Below are 23,598 nucleotides of genomic sequence, written 5' to 3'. Positions count from 1 at the left end.
TTCTCTCCCGGCTCTCCACCAGCACCTGCTCTGGCCTCACTCCCCTCCAAATTTTATGCAAACTCTGTTCCCAAATCATTCAACCTCCTTGCTCCTCTTGCTTCTACTCTGCCTCTGCCACAAACCCCGGTCTTGCTCCTGGCCCTGTCCTCCCCACACCCTGCCTCAAATGGCCCTCCCCAAGCCCTCCCTCGTTCCTACCTCTCACCATCTCCGGGAGGATCTCTGGGGTCTGATGTCCCTCCTGCTCTTGTTTCAAGGGGTGCTTTCCTCTTCCTCTTGACTCCTGAAGGGCCCCTGTGGCCTCTGAGGGACTGAGCACGACTGCACAGCACAGTTCCACTTCTCATTCCTCCCTGCTGGGAGAGCAGCCAGACAGGAGTGCTCTGCCCGCCCAGGATGATCAGAGCAGCTCTTGGAAGCAGAAGATGGATCTGCGAGCCTTCCTGGAGACAACCCAGGATTGTTGGTGCACCGCACAGCTGCTAGAGGAGCAATAGGCTTGGCATGACTCCTGACGGAGCACTCAATGGCTGCAGTCTTAACTACTGCTTAGTTATCCACTCCTAATGCTCCACGTGGCCAGCAATGCCACCTCCCCAAGACCCTAAAGAAAGTGCAACATATAATAGGTTCCATATCACACACCATACCTCAGGCTGGGCAGCCAGAGACACTGGATTCATAGTTCCCCCACTCTTGTGCCTCTGGCCTGGGCATCTTCAGCTTTTGTGGTCTTTGAAAACTGGTTGATTTGTACTGGGTGACTGCATGGTTTTATGAGGCCACCCAAAAGTGCAAGGCCTCCTATGCTGTGCGACAGTGACTGAAGGGAGGAAGGTGGGCTCACATGTCAGCCTCCCTTTCTCTCTCGGCTCATGTTGTTTTCCTGCCTTCCTCCTCAACAAACTGGAGGCAAGTGCAGCATCATAGTAGGAAGACAGTTATTTCGCTGGTAGGGACATGGTGCAGAGACCCAAGTTTCAGTGGGGGTACTGGTAGTCTGGTTTGGGCCACTGCTGCAACGACCAAAATTTATCCTCTCATTCTCAGGGTACAGAAAGTTATGTTCACTTCATGCTTCAAAGAGGCTAGAGTCTCAGTGGAAGCAGATACCACTTAATAAGCCGATACCACGCAAAGCAGCTTACAGGAGCAGTGTGGATTAGAGCCTCAGATCAAGTAGAAGGGAGAGAACCCACACTAGATGCTCCTACAGTTTGCAGCTGAGAGGAGAGTGAGTGCCTCTGCTTTCTCTGTGATCTTTGAGGGATGAACTGAGAAAATCCATGTCCCATCCCCAAATGGAGGCATTTACCACTCTCTTCCTCTCAGACTGGCTTGCTGGGTTTGTCTAATTTACTAAACTATTTTATTTTGCTGATTTTTTTTTTTCCCCCCCTGGAAAGTAGGAAGCATTCTAAATTATCTTTGGACAAGAACCATAGTTGTCACAGAAAGATAGATGCTAGCTGAGCTGGGAAGTTTCTGTTCATACCAAGATAGGTTTCTCTGCTCAGACAAAGACTTTGGGATTATCCTCCATACGCTGGCCTCCCAGGCTTCTGTCTCACCTGGTTTTCTAGTTATAGGGCAGATTTCTTGGCTATAAAAAACTTAGTGTCTCCTTGAGACAGATGAGCCTCCCCTTATTTTGGTGGCCCCAGACTGGGACCCAAATGCTTCTCTCTTGTTGGTAGAATTGTCTGGCATATCAACTCTGATCTGAAATTTTGCAGAGTACTGAATTCACAGTGAGTTATTTGACCTGTCCTGCTGTCAGTACAAGAGTGAGAATGCAGTGCTCTATTGGACTGATCAAACAAGCTAAGAAAAGCAGCACAGCAAGCCTTCCTTCCAGCACCTGCACCACCCCCCAGAAGTATATAGCAAGATTCTCCAATGGGACAAGACTTTGAAGGACACTGGCTTAGAAGTAATGTTACTGTTTCCTGCAAATAATGACCACGGTTCTATGGGGACAAGGCATTAAAAGCTAAATGGATTTTTCTTTAGATGACAATAAAAGTGGGTTACTTGGTTCCAAGGAGACACCCACAAGGGAGTTACCCTGTTTCAGAGTGGCAGGCTCCATTCTTTCACACGTGTAGAATAAACAGTATTTTCTTTGCAAACTACCTATTGCCTGAAGCTATCTCCATTCAGGCTGTGATCTCATCTGATTGCAAAAGCTAAGCGGGGTTAGGCCTGGTCAGAATTTAGCTGGGAAACCTCAAGGGAAAAAAGAGGTGCTGTAGGAAGTGGTGTTGGCAGTTTAATAGGTGATGCTGCTTCCTCTGAGTCAATACAGAGGTAATGTTCCAGGAGAGAGGTTAAACTAGCAGGGGATGGCTGGAGGCTGCTGGATGAAATATAAAACCAATATCCTGACAACTTGTGGCATCTGTTGTGAGGAAGATGGTAATCTTGATGTCCTAGGCAAACAAATCATATCGGCCTAAGCTTTCTGATAGCCATCACTGAAAACCACACTCCATTGTAAGATGGTCCACTCCAGAGAGGCTACATTTCCTTAGTGGAAAGATCGACCATTGCAGTTATCTGTAAAGGTGTTAGTGAGGTGTAAGCGACTGTTCATAAGTAAGTATTTTATTGTGTTTAGAATTCTTAATCTCTTTTGAGAACAAAGATTCTTATTACAAAATACCCAAAACTTCTCCTGAGCCAGTTTTCCTATGAAGCAAGGCCCTATTTATTTTCATGTCTGAAATAAATTCTCAAATACAAACAAGCAAATAGAAATTTAAAGTGCTAAACTATTTACAGGGCATGCACGTGTGAGATGTCTGGTGTGCCAGTGCTCTAGGGCAGGCTGAGGTGGTCCTCTCTCTCAGACTGTCCCAGGTCCCACTCAGTCACTAGTTCTGAGGACACCTCTGTGAAAAGATGGTCCCAATCCCAGCTGACATCATCCTACCAAGGGAAAAAAGACAAACATGCTGAAATGTTACTGGTGACACCCAAAGGTCTCTGAACGATGCCAAATATTCAAGATGAACAGCAAAGAGAGAAACTAAATGGTAACTGCTCCGGCCAGGGAAGTCGCAGATTCAGTTGGCTAGGACAGGAATCTAGCCAGAATGAAATGTGAATCCCTGCTACAATTTAAAGATGTTGACACAATTATTCATAATGCAAAATTCCATAAAGGACAGATTTTTTGATACTTGTTAATCTTAGCTACTCCCAGGCAGGGCTTAAAGAGGAGCCATAAAAATCTTCCACACTTCTGCTGAAGCATCTGCAATTCTGAGCTGCAGAAATCCTTTGTTGCAAGTCCTGAGCTCCTGCCCACCCCGTATTGAGGTGGTTCTGTCCTGATTTTAAAAAATCCCTCTGCCCAAACCCCAAAAGCTTTCTGCCTTTGTCCCTCTGTACCACCCTGTAGAACCACCTGAAGCTCATGGTAGCTACCAGAAGACAATACACAACAGAGCATTGTTTCTGCAGGGATCTGTGACAGTGCTAGGCCCTTCACATTTTCCTTAGTAGCTCTTTCATACTGAAGGAGGCCAATCATAGTGATGCCATAATCTCACACAGAGAAAGCCCTATACAGCTTTAAAATAAACTGCTGGGGAAATCAAACCTCCATCAGCTTGGACAAGTTCCTCCTCACCTCTCTCCTTCACCTCACTGACAAAGGTTTACTTTCCAACTACAGTCTGAGACACATTAGAAGTTTTTGCCTTGTTGGTGTTCCCACAAAAGAAAGACTTACCTCTCGTAGTTCATGCTCTGGAGCCAAAACTTTGGTGAGAAGCTTCAGGTCAACCTCTCCATCCTATGAACACACACACAGAGTCACAGTCTTACAGACAGTGAGAAAGCAGACACCATCATTTCACCAGGTAGGTCTCACTAGAGACAGGCACATTTGCCTCATAAGAGACATATACTTTGTCCAGGACAACAGGAGGAGCCTCATCTGAGTAGCAGATACCACACCCACACTATTTACAGACACAAACAAGTATGAAAGCCACATTGCAGAGAAGAACAGACTTGCAGGCAGACTGCAAGTCGTTTGGATGATAGGGCTCTCTATTTTATGCAGCTGACTATCACTGTGGAGGATGATGGGAGCCTGGAAGGATAGGGAGCCACATCAGTCACCCCATAGCAACATCCACTTACCAGAGTCTGAAAGGCAGCATACTTCATTAGATCTTTGTCCAGGTCATGGTAGGTCAGCACTCGGTTCACCTGCACACTGCAACCAGAAAGGGTCAAAGTACAAGCCTGGGTAAGTGTGGAAGTACATCTGAGGAGAAGGGTGGCATGAACAGCAGTCTGGTGACACCTATTTCGAGTGTCCACATTGCCCATGCAGACTCTGGAGATGGATGTCCCCAGAGAGAAGCACATCTCATCCAGCAAATGAACAGTCGTTTACAAATCTGTGTGCCAGGTTGTGCATGTGCATAAAAATAGGATGTGGAGCAACCACTGACTCCCTCAGAGAAGCCAGCATGCTCAGAGAAGATCCGCAGACCAGCTGCAATGGCCAGAAAGAAAACAGGAACACAGTGAACATTCAAAGAGCCCAAGAGCCCCAGCGCCATAGCAAAGCAGGCTCTGAGAGCCCCACCATACAAGCTACAGAATAGTAGGGACTTCGTGATTTCCATATCTGAGCTGAGTCACAGCTATCATGAAATGTAGCCTTCAAAGAGAAACCCAGTGTAGAGGAGTAATATACTGTTGTGCCACGATTCCCTTCACAGGTGATGCAATACTATAGAAAAGGCATGTATTAATTTAATTTCTGTTTGTGTTTGTCCATGAAAATCACTTGTCTTTTCTATTGCAGAGAGACTATGGATACAGAAGGAACAGATGGGATTATAAAAAAGAGAGAAAACAAAGAAATGAACTCTGGTGAGAGACAAAGTAATTTTAAATTTACTACTATAAAGTGTCATTTGTTTTTGTCAACAGCTATTTAATTACAATAACTACTCCATACTTGTGAGAGAGGCATCTGTGGTCAGGAGTAAGATATCCTACCCCTCCAAATAAGGGTGAACAGATATCCCAGTCTGTGATCTTGGCAATAGGCCCAACAGAGGAGAGACGACTTCCCTGATATGTTTAAGACAAAACCCCCAAAACTTTCATTTTTTAAAGCTTGCTGGTCTCCCTTGAGCTAACCCCAAGACTACTCTGATAACACCTTCAAACAACAGGATTGTACTTTGCAAATTAACTAGGCACTTGAGTAAGAAGGATATCCTGTAGAGGGCAAAGCAGCCTACGACCATGCATAATCAAAGTGTGTGTCATAATGCATGTGTACTGGAGGCATCTGAGGTTATACGGGCAACCTTAAATCAAGCAATTCCTCACTTTCGAGAGTTCGATTTTGCAACATCAAATATGTTACTCTAATGTAGGGTTTTGAGAGAGAGAGAGAGAATATGCAGTAATCGCTCTCTCCGCGTAACAGGAAACAAGAAATTTGCACTGTTCAGCTTGGAGCCCTGCTGCCACAATACACAGCACCAAATCCTGCTGAATGGCACTGCTGCTGACATCCAGAGAGCATGAGATAAGACGGAGTTTAATTTCACCGGCCATTTCGCACTGCTGATTAGAGCCTCAAGAGCACCTGGCAGTGCTCTTACCTGGGGGGAGCTGCCACTTGCATGGCCAGATCTTCCTCCTGGACTTCCTCCAAGTCAGGGATCACGGGAATGTCTGCAACAAGAGAAAGCAGGAGTAAGTGGGGAGCATTGTGCTCTCCTCTCACTAGAGACAAAGGTTCCCTTGCTTCACAGATCTTAAACAGCCTGTTTCTTATTAGAGGAAAATACAAGGGAGTTATTCAGCAATGATTAAAAATATATTGTTTAATATTAAAACAAGGCAATAAAGCTTTGAAGCTTGGGGTCAAATGAAATCTTGCAAGAGGAGCAGATTTGGGCTGAGTAGGACTCTATAGGCCATAGACCATGCATTTGAACACAACCTTGAAGCTGAAAGAAGCCAGCTGTGCTAAACCCTGCTGCCTACTTGCCATCATCCTAAGACTGGCAAGAATTTGCTTCTTATGAGATGGGTTATCATTTTCTCGGCTCAGCCGCCAGTCACCTGGACTCTGTTAGAAATGAAATGTGGGGTAAAAGCTGAGAGAAGCCATGTAAAACTACATGTTGAGTTGCCGCTGGCAGGGTCTCGGGCTGTGCAGAGGCCTGTGACCTTCCTGATAGCTGAGGAAGGAAGTGCTGGTGGTGTAGCAGATACAAAGACTAGGGAAGATGCATCTAGTTGTAATGTCATAAACCTTTTCATGATTTCCAGTGTGACCCTGGAATGGCTGACATCTGGGTCACTGGGTATTCCCAGCACAAGGGCTACAGCTACTGCACCTAAAAAGGATGCTCAAGAATGGAGGAGAGGAGGAAGAACTGGGCGTACACTGAATCCTGCTAAAGCAGCAAGGCTCTGAGAGCATTGCATGCTTTTTGATTTGACAAAGTACTGTAAACAGTTAGAGATGGAGAGAGCAAAAAAGGAGAGAGGAAGAGAAGGGAAAGTAACTGGGGGTGCAAAGCAAGGACAGAGTACAGCAGCACAGAGGTCCTTTAAAACTCAAGGCCACAAAGGCTCTCCAGTGACCCTGAGCCCTCAGACCGTGGAAAAGCTGGTGGTTCGGCCCTGGGAAGAGGTTTCACTTGCACAGCACGTGGGCAGAGCTGGCCCCTTCAGCACTGGAGCAAGGAGGCTGCGCCCGGCTTTGTCGGCAGCGCGGCCATGCTACTGACGGACGGCAGCAGGCAGCAGGCAGCTGGGCCTGGCTTTGCCCCGTTTTGCAGCCCAAGCTGAGATGAATATTCAGGAGCTGGAGAGACGTTCCCACCTATGGCACTCGGGGCTCTGGGCAGGGTCTTCCTGAAGAGCCCCTTGTCCAGCCGCCTGTCAGAGCTTCACAGGCTCTCAGCTGCCGAACGTCCACTGCGTATCCCCCCGGCTCGCCGGCCGGCGGGGTGGGAGGCAGCCCTCGCCCAGCTGCAGCAGGGCACGGGTCAGCCCGGGCCTTGGCGCGCTGGCCGTTCGGAGCTGGCCACACAGTGGGATTTCTCGCTAATTGGCTGCCTGGCGGAAGGCTGAGCGGGACAGGGGCTGCCGCGAGAGCCTGGCTACAGCAAAAGGCAGTGACAGCTTGGCCGGCCTCAGCAGAGCTGTGCCTTCTAGCTCCCCAGCCGCCCAAGGAGCAGGTGCCTGCAGAGAGGCTCTCCAACTACAGCAAACTTCCCAAAGACATTTAAAGGGAAACTACAGCAACAGGCCCCCAGGCTGTCCCTTAGATGAGGAGGCATGTGCAAGAAATGCCTCACCAGCACGTCGCTGGGCAGCTTGGGGCAGATCTCTCCCCCCTCTGCTTGTAGGGACAATACACAGTAGAAGCCGCTATCCCGCTGGCTCTTCCCTGCAGGGGCTCCCAGGTCTTGGTAAAACTTGTAGCAAAATGCAATTACTGGACAAAAGCATCTCCACGGACAGACAGACTGACCTGTGGAGGCAGCTGGTAAAACCTGCTCAGTGACAACATGGGAGAAAGTCCCTGTATATAAGCAACCAAGGAGGGAACAGACTGGTGAGACTGGTCCAAGGGGAGGAATGAAGCACTGTGCAGAGATGCCCTGTTAGTCCAGGCAAAGGAGCATGCGAATGAGAAACAGTGTAATCTCTCCTGAGCTAATTTATCTTTTTCAGCAGGAGACTATGAATATTGCTCAGCAAACACATCTAAACGAAGAACTGCCTGGGAACAGAGCTGCCCTCACCCATGGAGCAGCATTCCCTCCAGCAGAAGAAGGTCAGATCCTTATCCTCTTTTGACAGCAGAAATGTGGAAGGTGTTTGCTGCAAACTGAATTTCTTCACTCAGTGCTCATTTTGGCAGCTATTTCTGGGGTCTCCACTTCCCAGTTCCCTTCTGCTTTTGTTGATCTCTTTTTGCACTAGAAAAAACTGTAAATTTACGGCCAAGATCAGTGATGCCCCTTCCATTTTGCAGGTTCCCGAAGACTCCTGGATTCTCCAGTGCTGATTTTATCTCATTGCCATTGAATTCCATGGAGAGATTCCCAAACCCCTTGCAGAACACTACCACTACTCTATACTAGCAAAATCCAGGCAATCACATAGAAATTCTTTCCAAAAGAAATTCAAGGCTCCAATATTTTATAGACACTTTGAAAATATTTCAGACAGAAGAGCTGGAAACGCTCTGGGGGCTCCTGCCAGCCCCTCCAACAAAGGCCAGTGCATGCTTGTTCTTACTGCAAAGCGTGGATGATTTGTCCATTTCTAGGCAGAAGCAATGCCCTTTAGGACTGCCAGAGACTGACAGGAAACAGAACAAAAATGTCGCAAATTATAAGAAAATATCAGCTCCCCAAGCTAACTGCTATCAGTGGCGAATCAGCCCTGAAATATTTGGGTCTTTATTTCACTTGTTACTCATAATTTCCTCTTCTCTCTGCCAATTCCCATGGTGCCACCCCTCCACAATCCCTCTCCCTTCTCTCTCTGTACAGTTTGCAAAGTGTCTCAGTTCTCACGTTATCACCAAGGACTCAGCCTTTCCCCTCACTCAGCCCCCTCATTGTTTTTGTTGCTCTTCTCAGGACTCACATCTTCTTTTCCAGTAAGCTCTCGTAACACAGCCAAGTCATGGCACTATGTCAACTGCAGGGGGAAGAAGCACACAGGCTATTGTCCTGCAAGAGTGTAGGCATATGCTCTACTTCTAATATTCCCATTAGCTGCAGTGAGGCTACTTACATATAACATTAGTACATGCAGAAATGTTCACAGGACCATGTCCTCCCAGTCTCACACTGCAGCTTTTTTGAATGACAAGGTTACATTACAAACCCCCACTCTGTGTGCTTTGCTCTGTAACCCACATTTTCCCCACACTGCTCAGTATGGGGGCTTCAGATCATTTTCCACAAGTCTGTGGTTTTCGTGCAGAATCTTGACACATATTTTACCGTCCAGGCTTTCATGCCTGAATTCAGTGCCCGCATATGTAAACCTTAGAAATGACTGCACAATATACCTACTTGCTAAGAAGCTGCCCGTAGGCAAAAGGAAACACCTTCACAGATACCAGGTCACTGCAATGAAGTGAACAAATAGCCTGTGCATTACAAAAAGAAAATGTTTGGCACCTGAGAAGAAGGGGTAGCTTCAAAACCTGGAAACAAAAAATTATTCTATGCAGTCTAGCTCTAGGTTTTAAGGAGAGGGGAAGGTTGCATTACTCAGCTGCATTTTGGAGAAGACAGCAGCTTCCATAGTCCTCAATATCAACCGATTTTAATCAAAACTGTAGGCAAATCTCAGAAGCAACATGAAAATACCACAGTTCAGCTGTTCTTCTCTGCTTTTCTGCAGAATTTGAAATCAGAACAAACTGATATGATACTAATAGTAAGAAACATTAAAATAAATTTGAGTTACTGGTAAAAAAATTTTAATAGGGGAACAAACTGAGTACAAACCATCTTACCAACCTTGCTCCCAGCTGGCCTCTGAACAACATGCCACACGGTACTGTAACCTATACCACCTCCCTCAACCAGTCTCCCCCTGACAGAACTCCTCTGAATCTCCATTTCATATGGCAGGTAACATTCCCAGAGTGAGTGCTCCTAAAAATGACACTTGCTCTTCCCCTGAGAGTGAGTATCCTGCTTTCATTTTAGCTGAAGGGAGGGGAGAATAGGTAGAAACACATGTCAGGTAGTGTTTTAGAAGCAGAAGAAATGAGTGTATACAATAGAAGACGGAGGGAGGAACACAAAAACTCAGTGCATGCAGTGACCTTAAAGAGGAATGGATGAGGCTTCTTTTTATGGCTCAAAATGACTGAGAACAGAGTAATACAAAGCCTTTCCCCATAGATTTCTCAGCCCATAAAGAAACAAGATATTGGCTTTAGACACTGCTTATGGTAGAGGTGTGAAAAAGCGAATAAGCACCAAATGCTAGATCACCAGTGCAAACTCCCCTCTATCTCCCAGGTGATGGTGAATGAGAGTGAACAAAGAACAAAACCAAAATAAGTGTATCCATGCAGAAGTTATGGTGGGGTAGGAGACACCAGTACCAAATCTTGGCTTACAGGAGAGTTATAATATACCGCACCAAACTGATTGTCTCAGAACATCTATATCCCAGTATATAAGTAAGAATCGTATTTTTATTACAATAGCTGGACTGAGCTAGGTCTTGCAAAAAAAGATCTTCATGGCTAAGTTATGGCGAGACACCAACAGCATAAGGCAGAAGTGTGTAGATGGTAGGAGGAAAAGATGGAGGGGAAAGACTGAGGGTGACCCATGCTACGTGCAGATAACCAAACAATAAGCAAGAAACAGTGGCTTTTTAAGTCATGAACAAAGGAGGGCTTTATGTGTTCGTATTAGAGTACATGCAGTAACCATCACCTTTTTTACCTCTTAGCAAATAACTTACTGACAGCTGAGGAATATCACTACAGAAAGCAACAAACAGGAGGTGGAAGAACCTGCACCACCTTAATATCCATTTGCTCCTGCAGGTTGGCGCGTTGCACTTCCCCGCCCAGGCAGAGCTCATAATTTGGTTTAGTAGCAACACCTGCAGGCTGGGTCCCTTAAAATCCTGCAAGCTCACAGTAAGATCCTAGCTCCAAAGAACAAAGTTCTCTGTTTGATATGAGACAGCCCATAAGTGTGGAGAGACAGAATCTGCTCAAGGTCAGGCAATAAATCAGTGGCAGAGCTGCATCTAGAAACCATGTCCCAGATTAGGCCTGCAGTTAGCAGTGTGGTTGCCACTTTCTCCCTGAGCTGCTTTAAGAGTGTCCTGAGCCAACACCCCGACACCCAAAAAAATAACTCCATCTCACGTAGTCTGATTCACTTCCCCCAACTGGGTGAGTGTTTCAAAGGCCAGTTCAGAATGGACACTCTTGCGGTGGGGACTACATTGCCCTCCCTGTCCACACACCACCATATCCAGACAACACAGAGAGGGTAGTGGCTTCTAGAGCTGGCAGTCTCTTGCCACTAAGCAGGCATAAGAATGAAACTAACTTTAGTTTAAGTTGCTTGCTCATAAAATGTAAAACTGAAATAATTACAATATCTCTGCTGCGGCAAAACTTTGTTTTACTGAATACTGTTACCTTCTGCATCACGTTTGGGGAATTTTAAACAGGCAAATGGAAGAAGGTCTGATTGAAGATGAAGTTAAGTGAAAGAAATTGGTCTCATTTAGCACATGACAGGATTCATCTGTGTTCCCAAGTCCACTGAGGTAGCATCATGGGCGTTTCATATTCATGAGCTGCTGCGACACTGTGTCCCCTCATTTACAAAGCACCGTGTTCAGCAAATTCTGTCCCTGTGGACACTCCTTGCATTTCATGGTCTTGTCAGAGAGACATCAAACACTTCAGTAACCAAATACCAGAAAATGGCTTTAATTAGCGCATCTCAACGCAATAAATAATTTTTCTCTCTAAGTGGAAAAATGGAGAATTAAAAAAAAAGAAAAGAAAAAAGTGGAAAGCAACAGGCAAAAAAAAAAATCTTCAAAAAACCATAAGGAACAAGGGACACAGACAGCTTCTGCTGAACACACAAACAAGCTTGAAGCCTCTTGCAAGCTTTCTCAGGAGAGGAGCAGGCAAATGGAGAGGATAAAGAACATTTCTTTGGATGCTTGGACATGAATTTCACAGGGATGCCTTTCCCTGACTGGAATTGCCCTACTAGTAGGCCAATACGGAACAGTGTACCTGCCTGATCAGCCAGCAGGGAGATGAAAACAGTAGAGTGAAAAGCAGGCAGTACCACAGCTACTAGGGCACTGCCTTAAAAGCTGAGACAAGAAGATAACCTGAGTGTCCCATGTCCCAAAGCACCCTTTTGAGAAAGAGAATAGTAACAGCAAAACCTGGCCAAGCTGATTGGAAAAGTCACCCAGTGAGCGGGTGCCAGAGGATTCATAGGATCTAGGGGAGGTCATGCAGCAGATTCAGTACTGACCCTCCAACCTTGCCTTAAAAGATTATGCATTTGCCTTGCATCAGACAAAATAGTTTTTTCTTCTGCCACCAGGCTCTGATGATACTGTCAGCTAGATGTATGACTGGCTGGGAGGTTGGGTAGTCTGTGAGACACTCTACTTGCTTCAATAGTGTTGTGCTTTCACAGACTGCTTGGCATGGCATGGCTTCTTCCTCACCTGAGACCTAGCTGGGGACAGGCATCAGGCATATTTGCTATTTCCCAAGGCTGCTACTGACACAAAGGCTCTGTCCAGTTTCAACCCCTGGGAAGAGTGAAGAGACAGGGCACAGAACAGCCTTGTCAGATGAGACACTGGGCTCACTGCAGGGCTTCAACGGGCAATAATCCATGGCTTGTATTGTGCAAGAAGTAAAAGCAGACACTGATGGCTTTGAACATGAGGAATCTCTTAATGCATAGGTTTCTTCACCAGCAGGAGACAGAGAGACTGGAGGCCAGGCTCAGGACCTGGAGTCCACCGAATTCCTGAAGTTAGCAGCAGTTAGAGTGGTGACACACCTCCTAGGCTTACCAACAGCCCCGTGACAGAGCACTATGCCTGCCCTCCTTTTTGGTAACATCTGTTTTCCTCTTTTCAAAGGCTGTTTTGCAGTATTCCCCTGCTGAAACATACTCAGAAGGTGGTGGGGCAGCAGATGAGAAGGCATGAGTTGCCCAGGGAGGGTCTGGTGAACTCAGAAACACAAAACCGTCTTCAACAATGCTGGAGATGAGTAATTTTGCATTAGAGCATTACTGTGGCAGGGAAAGCAGCTTCTCAGGATGCTCCTGTGGAAGTATGTTCGGGAGCAGGCGTGTCTGATTCTATTTCATCCTCTTCATGTTACGCTGGAAAAACAAGACAAACTACATTTCTTTTATGCTAAATCCTTAGGTTTTTTTATTTTTTCTTATATATATTTATTAAAAAATGCCTCTTTGATCGGCAGCACCCATGACACTTCCACATCCAGCAACTCCTCAGAAGCCTCCCTCCCTCCACACAAGGCCACCGCTGCTGACAGCCAGCCGGGTTTGATCAGAGCCACTCAGAATGGGATTTTCATAAGACAGATGAGGAATCTTACTGCTGCTCCCTCTCATATCAGATGAGAAACTGAGGGGGAGGGGGGACGGGTCCTGAGGGAACGACACTACAATCAAGGGCTACGCAGTTCTCTCTCTGTCCCTCCACTGCTGCAATTTTCAAAGGAGTTTGCCTCAGGCAGTTTTAAATGATGGTGTCTCAATTCTGTAATCATCTTTCAAGAGCTTTTTCTTAAAGGGTATTTTAGGTAAACCTAGTCCGTCAACTACACTTATGGACTCAGCAATCACAGACCCAATATGACTGTGTATCTACCGTATCGCAGAATTTAGTGATGGAGGATGCTTACCCAGACCATCATTTTCAGCCCCCAACAAGCTGTGTCTGCTCCCTTGCAATTAAGCTGCCCACTGCCCCTTGGCCAGTGGTCTGCTGTTTCAAATAGGACTTTAGACATATCCCTTGGGACATATTCTCTGCTTCCCCCTGCCCACTGTGGCTGTCAGGAGGGAGCTTTCCTTGAACACCAGAGGCTCTAGATCACAATGCCAGCAGTCACTGGAGGAGTTCAAACTGGCCTGGACCAACAGCTCAGTGGAAACCATCAGGTTGGGCTGAGTCTGCCCTTCACTGACCTTGCATAGAGACTCGGGGTAGCGCATTAGGGGAGCAGCCAAGGGGAGGATTGTGGTGTGCTGACAGAGCCACACACAGAGTCACAGTGCAGAATCCCAGAAACTCAGCAGTCACTGTCACTCTTTGCCCCAGGCCCCTCTCTTCAGCCCGTTCACACTACTTCCAAAACACCATGTTTTTCACTCCATCTCCATTTCACTGATGCTCAGAACTTTTCGTCCATTTAGCTCTCCCCAAACCACTCCACCACTGCCTCCTGAGCCTATGAAGTACCCACTGGCCATCTCCCTGACTGTTCCTGCAAATTCTACCCCCGTGGTCTTACCCTCATGCTCAGCCAATGCAGCTGTCCTTGCAGCTCACAGCCCCTGGAATCCACCAGCACTTGGTGGGTTCTGCAAAAACAGCAGCTCACCAGGGAAGTAACTGGCAAACTGTATGAGGAATGACAGAACCAACAATAACTGACACTGCACTCTATTCTCAGCTCTGTTTGGAACAATTTCATCATTGGTGTGTATTCGCACGCAGCTCAAGCGATGTTTGATATTTTATGGCTGTGAATTCCAGGTACTGGATATCCTGTGAGGGCTGTCTCCCACCTGACAGACAGACATCACTCCCCAGAGGGATGCGGGGACCATGGCATATGCCCAGTTCCTCTTCTGTTGTGCATTGAGCCTGGACTCCCACCCTGTTCAAATGCAAAGGAGCTGCTGGCATACACCAGAAGGGTAAGAAGTCCTTCTAGAGCTTTGACATTGTATAGAGAGGTCTAATCATCAGCTCCGCTTCCTTGAGGAGGCTTCCCAGCAGGCAGGAAGGGGTTTTGCCTTGAGGGCACAGATCTAGTGACTGTCTCCTGGCAGCTTTCCTCACCTGCAGGTCAGGTTTGGGTTGTCTGTGTAGCATAGTCAGGCTTTCATTTCAATCAGCTGTCTCTTTCACACACACTATCTGCTTTAAAATAACAAGCCGTTGTTCCTGCAGACAGAGAATCACACATCACATCCCAATCCTCCAATAAAAGCCCTGTTCTAGGAGCTATGCATCCCAAGGGTAACAGAGAGCAGGGGGGAAGGGACTTCTGAAGATGGGGCAATAGTCTATGGGGGAGGGATAGCTGGGGGAGAGATTCCAACCTTAGCTAACACTAGTAGAGTACCGAGGAGAAAAATCCAAGGGCAATATAGTGAGGAGACAGGCATCTGGGGAAGTGCAACTCAGCAGTGCAGAACTGGTGGACAAAAAAGGAAAAACAAAGAAACTTTTAGCCAAAAGGACAAAGCGGTTTGCTGATGAGGGTGGGGAGGGATGACAGCATTTCTCACCCCAACAGGAAACAGCCCTTTGTAGCTGCACGTCAGAAAGAGACACACAAGCAGAGTAAAGCCAAATGAAATACCCAAGCAAAGTCGAAGCAGAGACTCTACTGCCCTGCTGGAGAAAAGAGCAAAGGGAGTGGAAAGCCTTTCAATGTGAACTTTGTTGTTCTGTCTTCCCTTCCACCTCATGACAAAGAATAGTCTGCACTTGGGAGAAGCTCTTGGCTGCTACAGAAAAGGAAGCACTGCTCTGCAGATAGCACTTTTTAAATTCCACTGATAGTCTCACATCTACCATCTCATGCAGTTTCCTTGCCATACACAGCTCGGTCACTGCTGCCCATTTCCCCTGTTGACATGGACAGAAAATTGAGCAATTACCCTTAAACTCCTCTCTCTCAGATTGCCCAGATTGCTACACACACAGCATTAAGCCCCCAATTGCCCCTGGCCAAAAGTGACTCAACTAGGCCTGTCCTTTAGGAATTAAACACTTTTGTGTTGCTTGTGAAGGTTTATTATTCCTCCAGTTGTGATGCATTAAATCCTGCTAAAGCAGGTCTCCCACCATGCAGAGAACCTGTCGTCCCCCACCCCTACCCCAACAAGGTTCAGCTGGACACACATCCACCTATCAAAGGTGCATTATCCATTTGCTATGCCTGTGTACTAGCATGTACCAGTGAGTGTTCAGGAGGACGCACACTAAGCTCACAGCGGGTGCTGTAGGAAACCCCAATATCCATCAGCTAGACACTCCAGAGCTATTTCTGAAGAGGCACTGCACTTTTTCAAAACAGTCTTTCTTTCCAGCCTGGAGTTTTACAGGAGCAAATGGTGCTTTTAGTCAAACACAAGTCTTTGCTTTCCTATAACTCAAAACTGGCTCCTCTTCAAGGTGGCTCTCTTGTCCTGGACTAGCCTCCGTGAAGAAGAAATACGGATTAGAGAAAATGAATTCTGAGCACAACCTGAGCCAAGGTGCTTCACTGCTAGTATTTCAACAGTTTGAATTGCACAGTATGGATGACTTGCACCATCTGGGTTTCCCTGTGCAACTGTAAGGAATGGCTGAAACTGCAGATAGTTCCATGCATGTCCCTGTCTGGTCCACCCCCTTACAATCTCCCATATTACTTCAGTCTTTCTATACAGCCTGAGAAGCGACTGTCCTTCTGTCCCAAACTCCCATTGATATGAGGAATCAGATGCTATTTCATGCATGGGGTGAATGGCCAGGAGCAGTGAGAGAAATCTACTTTTATTTCTGAAACTACAAGGCATATCAAGCCCAAAAGTCTCTACTTGGCTGTACAACATTCCCTCCATTCTCCACATGCCAAACTGGGCTCTCTCCAGGCCCTATGCTTTTTCAACACTTTCTCCAACAGACTCCAAATTCTGAGCCTCTGCGTGTTAGTGATGGATAAATGATCATAACTGAGCACATTTCAAATACACAAGAATACCTTTTTAAGGGCATATAGTTTTGCCCTTCATTCTTTTAATGAAAAGGTTGGGTGGGGGACAAACAATGTTAATGGAATGGTACAGCTCAGCTTTCTAATAGGTTAAAGAAAGGCGATTCAAATGTATTGGTTGACAGCAGCAATCATTACGCAACTGTGCCTGTTCATATTAAGGTGTACAAGCTAACACATTATGCAGCACAAAATAACCGTGACCCATCCTTGGGGATCCATACACCAATGTCTTGATTTTTGTATGTTTAGAATCTGAGCTTTACTGTTACAGTTAAGGACACAAGCCCAAGTGCAGTTCTGTGCAAAGGGGATGCTGATACGGCTCAACTTACTGCACAGCCACAGCATGCTACTCCCTGCCTTCTACACTGGGCAGTTATTTGTATCTCTGCTTATTCAAAAAAGTAATTTTATTTAGGTTCTGGCATTTGTTTATATGTCACTTTTCTCCACTGCAGTTGCTGAGTCCACATGGAAAACTCCTGTCCCAGAATAACTTGCTTAATGTCCCTGTAGAAATAGGACCACAAGCACGCAATGCACTGATCCATTTAGAGATTTTTCCACACGCAAATTAGATCCACAACCCAGTGTATTTGACTGTACCAGAAACTGCCTGGGTAGGAACGGATTAGTGGGATCTTTCTTCTAACACACAGATTTAATCCAAAACTGAACTCTGGTTTGCAAACAATCGAAATTCAACTGTTAACCATAGGTTAGGCACAGATAAATAAGTGAAGTGTATTAGGACTTGCCATGTCTTCATACCACATTCTGCATCAATTCTATTCTGTATTTATTACCCAAGGTCTTGGAGCACTAAAAGTCACATGCTGCAAACATGTGGCAAGCATTTTTATGGCTGGTTAGCAAAGACAGTTATTATACTCTGAATACAAGACCAAGGTTCAACAAGAAGGACAGCACGTATGCAAACACTCAAAGAGCTGTTCAGAACAGTCTACCAGCCTCAGTGACATACGCTGAAATTTAAGAAGCCCAAGAAACTTCCCAGGGGGGAAATTAAGTCTGTTCTGAAGATGCCAATGCTATAAAGGTGCCACTTCTGGCAGTCATATGTTGCAATGCTTAATCTGTCTGGAAAACCCAAATAAGTCTTCTTTTAATCTCATTAACCATACTGATGTCTGATCCTTTGTGACTCCTGGTAATTCTTCTGATGCTTGGTGATATTTTACAGATGCAACTTTTTATACACTGTATAAAATTTATACACTGTATAAAATTCTTAGCCCTTGAAAACTGAGGTAGCTCCTAGAGACTTTAATGAACTTCTATGCTCCCCATAGACAAGTTCTCTAGTGCTTGTCTCAAAATCCATAGTGTGGATTTTTCCTGAGATTTCTCTTGGCTCATCCAGTCCTGGAAGAGCAGGTGATACACACTATCAAGAAAACTAGTGCTAAGTCAGGAGTCCAGTAGACTTCAGAGCAGCCTGCAGAGGGTTGGGATGGGATTACCCACCAGTGCCTATGTTTTGCTTATGATCTATGATCCTGGATTAGGCAAGTGGATTTTTTAAATTGCCCCATGACAGAGACCCAAGGAGAGCAGTGCAGGCACTTGTCCTGATGGGAACAAGACAGGGATGTTATCATAAAACGTAAGAGAGACTTTAAGTAGAGTATACTATCACCTAAACTAGGGGACAGCAGTGATTTCTTTCCCTGCTCTTAACCTTTTATTGCTCTTTTAGCTCTCTTTTTGCCCCAGTCCACTATTCTCCATGTGGAGGTAATCACAGAGAAAAGTGTGTTCTCGACACGTTCCTTCTTCCCAAAGGTGCTTTATTGTTCTGTGTTAATGAAGAGCCAGAGTTAGACTACAGGTTCACTTCCTCATCCTCCTCTCCATCTCCTTTGCTCTCTCTCTCTCTCATTCAGCAGCTGGGGAGATTTAAGCAGCTCCTGCATTTGTCTACCCCCAGGGTGGTTCATTTCCTTGCAATTTCTTACAAGATGCCTCTCCTCACTTTACTGGAGAATCACCAGATGTGCATGAAGGCACTTCTTGCAGTCAAGTAGGTGATACCTTACCTCCTCCATCATCTGATGCCTCCAGGCTCTGCTGTCTGAGACGATGGCTGCAGCAAAACACAAGGAAGAAAGAATTTCAATTGCAAGCCCAGAAAAGCATCTCGTTGTGTCCCCTTCCTTCCCACAAGCCTCGTGGCCTGTCAGTGGCAGAGTTCCCAGGTATGCTTAGCCTGCAGACTGACCTCCTTCCATACCCCTCATTGCTGGACTCAGCAGAAATCTCAGCTTAGAGTGCTTAAGCAAGATGCCTTGTACCTGAGACAAACCCCTAGGCTGCAGGCAGCAGGGCCTGGGATGGGTCTGGGAGGAAAGCAGATGCTTTCTACTTTTCCTTCTTTCTGTCATATGGGACAGAGCCATCACCTACTCCATAACCAGGGAACTACAGAGTGACCAGCCTTGCACCATCCCAGGACACATGACATGAATTCAGCCTAGGCTCTGCACCCTTCCCAAGTTCCAGATCTTGGTGTACTGGTGCTTTGAGTAGCATGTCCCTACTCCATGAGATCAGATGTAAAAGTCATGGAAGAAGTCTCAGCAACAACGGGAACTTACTCTTCTACTTCTTCTGCATGCTTTCTTCCTGACCTGCAAGACAAGGAAAGGCTTATGCTTAGAAAAGGCTAGAAAAAATTAAAAAACTGCACTGTTCCCTATATCACTGTTATTGTGCAAAACAGTTCCTACACCAGATCCGATATAACACATCGCACCTTTGAAAAGTTCTGAGTGACCATTAAACCAGTCTACCAAAAAGTCCCTGAGTGCATCAGATTGAAGCAGAACTATTTGGGTCCAAAAAGACAGCCATGCCCAGATACAGCAAGAGCCATAGTCCCTGGTTTTGTAGCTTCTCAGATACTTTTTCATCCCCTCTGCTATCAGCTGCAGGTAAAGTTTGCCTTACCTGAGTAGAGAGGTCAGCACATTAAGGAGTGCTGTACATTAAGATGCTATACTTTGTCTACCTATCCCTGAGAGATCAACAGGTCCTTCCTCCCCCTGGTTGTGCATAAAGATTATTTGGTTGCCTTTGTAGTTAAGGAGCCCCATCTGAGCTGGCCAAGTTCAGGTGAGGCATGCTGTTGCTGCAGTAAATCAGGGTTGATCTGGCTGAGTTAACAGGAGTTCATAATAATAACGTGGGGGGGAGGCACTGGCAAATGGCAGCTCCCTTGCTCTCCACCCCAGCAAGCCCAGAAGTAATTCAGTCCCGATTAGGGACGCTTGTTCAATATTCAAAATGTAAAACATGGAGGTTGCTGAACCAGCACTTTGAAAAGTTAATTAAATGCCAGGTTTCTTTTTAGCAGATACTCCATCACTTGCTGATTGCTTTGGCCATTTTGCAGAGTGAAGTTTCATCTCTATGCATTGGGAATAAATATTCTCCCCTCCCTTGAAGTCAGGGTGTCATGACAAAGAATACATGGGCCTCTCCCCTACCACATGCACTATCCCAGGACACAGGAAGATGTAAGAGAAGTTGCTTCATTGCCTTGCACTGCTCCTGTCAAAGCACTTCCATGAGATCTGACAGGCCTCTCCTCATCTGCTCTCTGTTCTAGCAGGTTATGGTCCTCATCTAGCTCTCCTGTGCATAACCTACTCTTCTAAGAGGCAGGGCACATCTGAGCCCAGTAATATCCACTGCTATAATCAGAACTGCAGCTGTGTAGGTGACATCTGCATCTGGGCTTTCAGCTATATCTGCACACTTCTGTTCATCAGAAGAGGCAGAAGTGCAATGCAGCTGGGGAATTTAGGAAAGAGCTGTTCCAGTGAGGAGCAATTGTCCAGCTCCGACCTTCTCCGCAGTGGTAGTGCAAAGCACTTTTTGTGAACCCCCTGATACTATGGAGAAAGAAAGGGATGGCTTCAGAGAGCCCACCCCCAGCTCCCACTAGAGTTTAGAATCTGACAAGACAGAGATGGAAAGATGATGCAAGATTTATCCTATTTTATCTCTCCCTTCTGCCTTCAAAGAACTGCTTCCCACACCCTGTCTTCAGAGCCTTGCCCTCACTGAGCTGAAACATCCCAAATGATGGCATTGCATGGCATTGCACAGCCTTGCACAGTGAGATTATTCCCTGGAGGTTCAATCTAACCTCTTCTTAGCATGATCTCGTTACTCTTGATAATTGTCCAGCCCCAAATAACATTCTATTCCTCAGTACTCACACTCCTTACATCTTTACTCATCTCCTATCCCCAGGCAGGAGTGAAACACTCCACATGTTTATACTTCCCAGGAGAGGGTCACTCCTGCTATCCCTGTAAGCAATTTCTGTTTCTTTTTCCTGAGCTCCCTGTCATGACAGGTATCCAGGTGGCCCACAGGGAAGGCAGTCATATTTTAGTCCTAGAGGAAGAGACTGCTTCACTCATGCTCCAAGACTTAAATCTTTTTCAACTTTTCCTTTTTACGCTAGGAAAGGACTTATTTAGGGCAATAAGCAAATACTTCATTATGAGATAGCTGCACTAGATTGGAAAAAATAGTAATTTGGGGAACAAATTCATAAACTGGGAGGAGAGAATAGTACTGACCCCTTTAATCCCAGAGCCCAGGTGTTAGAACACTCTCCTGTCAAACAAGACAGTTCCCTCCTCTCTCTAAGGCAAGCTAAAGCCCCACAGTCAGCCCCCCCAGGAGAACACCCTTGTCCCTCTGCCACAGGGTCCAAAGGTGGCAGTTGGTGATGCCAGTCTCTCATGCCAACAGTACTGTGATTTATACGGAGCATTTAAATACCAATGGCACTAGAGCAGGAGCTAGAAATGACTGTTGTTCTGTTTAGGTGAGGCATCTGCTTCCAGTCACCTGTACTAGATATGTCCGTTAATATATGATTTGGAATAGCATTATTTGATGCAACTGGCATTTCAAACCAGCTGATAAGCTCACACGCAGAAATATAGTGTGAAACTTCTGGGGCACAGGAAGGAATTGCATGTTTTACACTCTTTGTGGCCTTAATGATTGAGCTATTAGGTAAAGAAGATACCAACCAGCCTACTATTTCCTTTCTTTTTTCATGAGGCTTCCTTTAATTTTGTTTGATGTCAAATTACTTCTTCATTCCTTGTTTCAGATTGGAAAAAAAATTTCACAAAATATTTTTGGTTTGTTCCTGATTAATCTTTTGCTTTTTCCGTCCAATCGCATCACCTAAATGTACCTAACAAAGTGACCCTGAGAGAAAAGACAAGCTTTGCCTTGTGCCCTAAGGTTAAAAACCTTCAAGGCAGTAAGCTAAGTCATTAACGGATCCTCAAAAGGTGCCCTACCTCCAACCCTGTCCATTCCATAAGCTTAACCAAGGGCTAAGCTATAGATGGAGATACTATTCCTGCAGAACCAGTCACCTGCCTGCCTCTTTGCCCTCCAGGCACTATGGGAAGCCCCACAGGCATTCTCCATAAAGTTCTCACACTGCTTTAAGCATTGTGGAGTACCCCTTTCTGAGAACTGGCTCAGCTTATCAATGCCAATTGCAACACGTTGAGACCAACATTTCATCCTTCAGGAATATCAGGCCTGGGTACACATCATCCTCTTCATTCACCACATGGGCAAAGCTCTCTAGAGTGAAAGCAGACATGGAAGAAACCAGACTTAAGCCAGCATAGACAGATTTCCTGCTCTTTTCTTATGATCTCAGCAACAAGAAGTGCACTGCCCTGGTTTGTCTGCTCCAGCAGGAGGCACAGCCCAGGGAGGACAGCAACAAGTGTCTACAAAATGAGCAACTGTGTATGAACTATAGATACACCCATTCAGGGTGTAAGGGCAAACAAGACAATACATTCCTGGGAGCAGTGCTCAGAAATGCATTCAGTCTGCTGCATTATACACCAGCCACCCCCAGTTTTTGTGAGACAGCGATACCTCTGTCTCTCTCATTTCTTCTGCCAAGCCCATTGCATCTGGAGGGCCAAAGAACATGGTCCAACCCCGTCAGCCGGACAGCTCCTTTTAAACACCCTTTCCCCGCAAGGCTGCCTGTGCTCCCAAACGTAACCAAAATCCCAGAATATTCCCTCTGGCTTTGGCCAGCTGCTGACCCCCTTTCTATTTCAGGGTGTTGAACAGCTGAGAAACTGGGCAGAAGACCCCGACAGACCCCATGTAACCCCATGTTATATAACTCCCAGTACAGAATACCTATTTCTCTCCTGGCTGTATCCTGGGGCAGAGGATATAGATCTGATCTTGCTCGAGTGTTATCTTTGTTCAGTTCTGGCCAGCAGGAATCCTCCCTCCACACTAATGAGAGGGGGTTAAACCTCAAAACTGAGGCTTTCCCCCCCACACCCCTAACGTACAGCCGAGCTGCCTTGGAGCTGCCTGCAACTTCTGTGCTGAAGGGTGAAAGGCAGTTCTAATGCAGACATCATCTCTGTTAAACTGTTTCTTTCTCATTTAATGGACTACCACGGAGATCTAAATGGAGATAAAGTAGCAGTGCTCAGAGAACAGCCAGGATGCTATCTTTATGCAGCATGACAATGTGCAGTGGTTAATTAGACACCGTTAACCTATTTTAGCAGGGGACATAACTGGGATGAATGGGGGGAAACGTCCTTGAAATCCTTTAACGTCCACAGCTCATGAGAGCTGCAGACACACTTGCATCCTGCACCGAGCCGCAGCCCGGCGCCGGGAGGCCAGCGTGCAAGATCCGAGGGCCTCTTCTGCGCTCCCAGGGAGGTGCGAGGGCGGGCAACCCAGCTGAGGCAAAGGGAAGCAATTACGGCGGCTTGTTAAAACGAACATCGAGGCGGCCGGACAGGAACGCCCCGTCCGGCGCGGCGGGGGGCGGCAGCCGAGGACGAGCGAGGGCCAGGGGCGCGGGCAGCCCCCTCGGCCCGCCCGGTTGCCCTCCGCCCGCCCCGGCGGGCAGCCTCTCGCTGCCGGCCGCTTTGCTTCCCCCCGGC

The 23,598-nt window shown here is 46.4% G+C and overlaps 1 protein-coding gene across 1 annotated transcript in view; it reads right to left on the bottom strand.

Moving 5' to 3' along the window:
* Positions 1-2,695: 2,695 nt before the first annotated feature.
* The window catches only part of IFT43 (intraflagellar transport 43), a 44,509-nt gene continuing 23,606 nt past the window's right edge, over positions 2,696-23,598 (bottom strand). The window contains exons 3-8 of the mRNA XM_010583730.1: positions 19,210-19,242; positions 18,652-18,698; positions 5,649-5,721; positions 4,159-4,234; positions 3,743-3,805; positions 2,696-2,934 (exon numbers count right to left, since the gene is read on the bottom strand). Of these exons, the coding sequence (XP_010582032.1) occupies positions 2,824-2,934; positions 3,743-3,805; positions 4,159-4,234; positions 5,649-5,721; positions 18,652-18,698; positions 19,210-19,242 (403 nt within the window). The 3' untranslated portion in view covers positions 2,696-2,823. The remainder of the gene's footprint in view (positions 2,935-3,742; positions 3,806-4,158; positions 4,235-5,648; positions 5,722-18,651; positions 18,699-19,209; positions 19,243-23,598) is intronic.

Source organism: Haliaeetus leucocephalus, unplaced genomic scaffold, assembly GCF_000737465.1.
Source record: "Haliaeetus leucocephalus isolate CR32 unplaced genomic scaffold, Haliaeetus_leucocephalus-4.0 Scaffold932, whole genome shotgun sequence".
NCBI lineage: Eukaryota > Metazoa > Chordata > Aves > Accipitriformes > Accipitridae > Haliaeetus > Haliaeetus leucocephalus.
The sequence above is the reverse complement of the archived record's forward strand: the minus strand, read 5'-3'. Positions and strand labels throughout refer to the sequence as shown.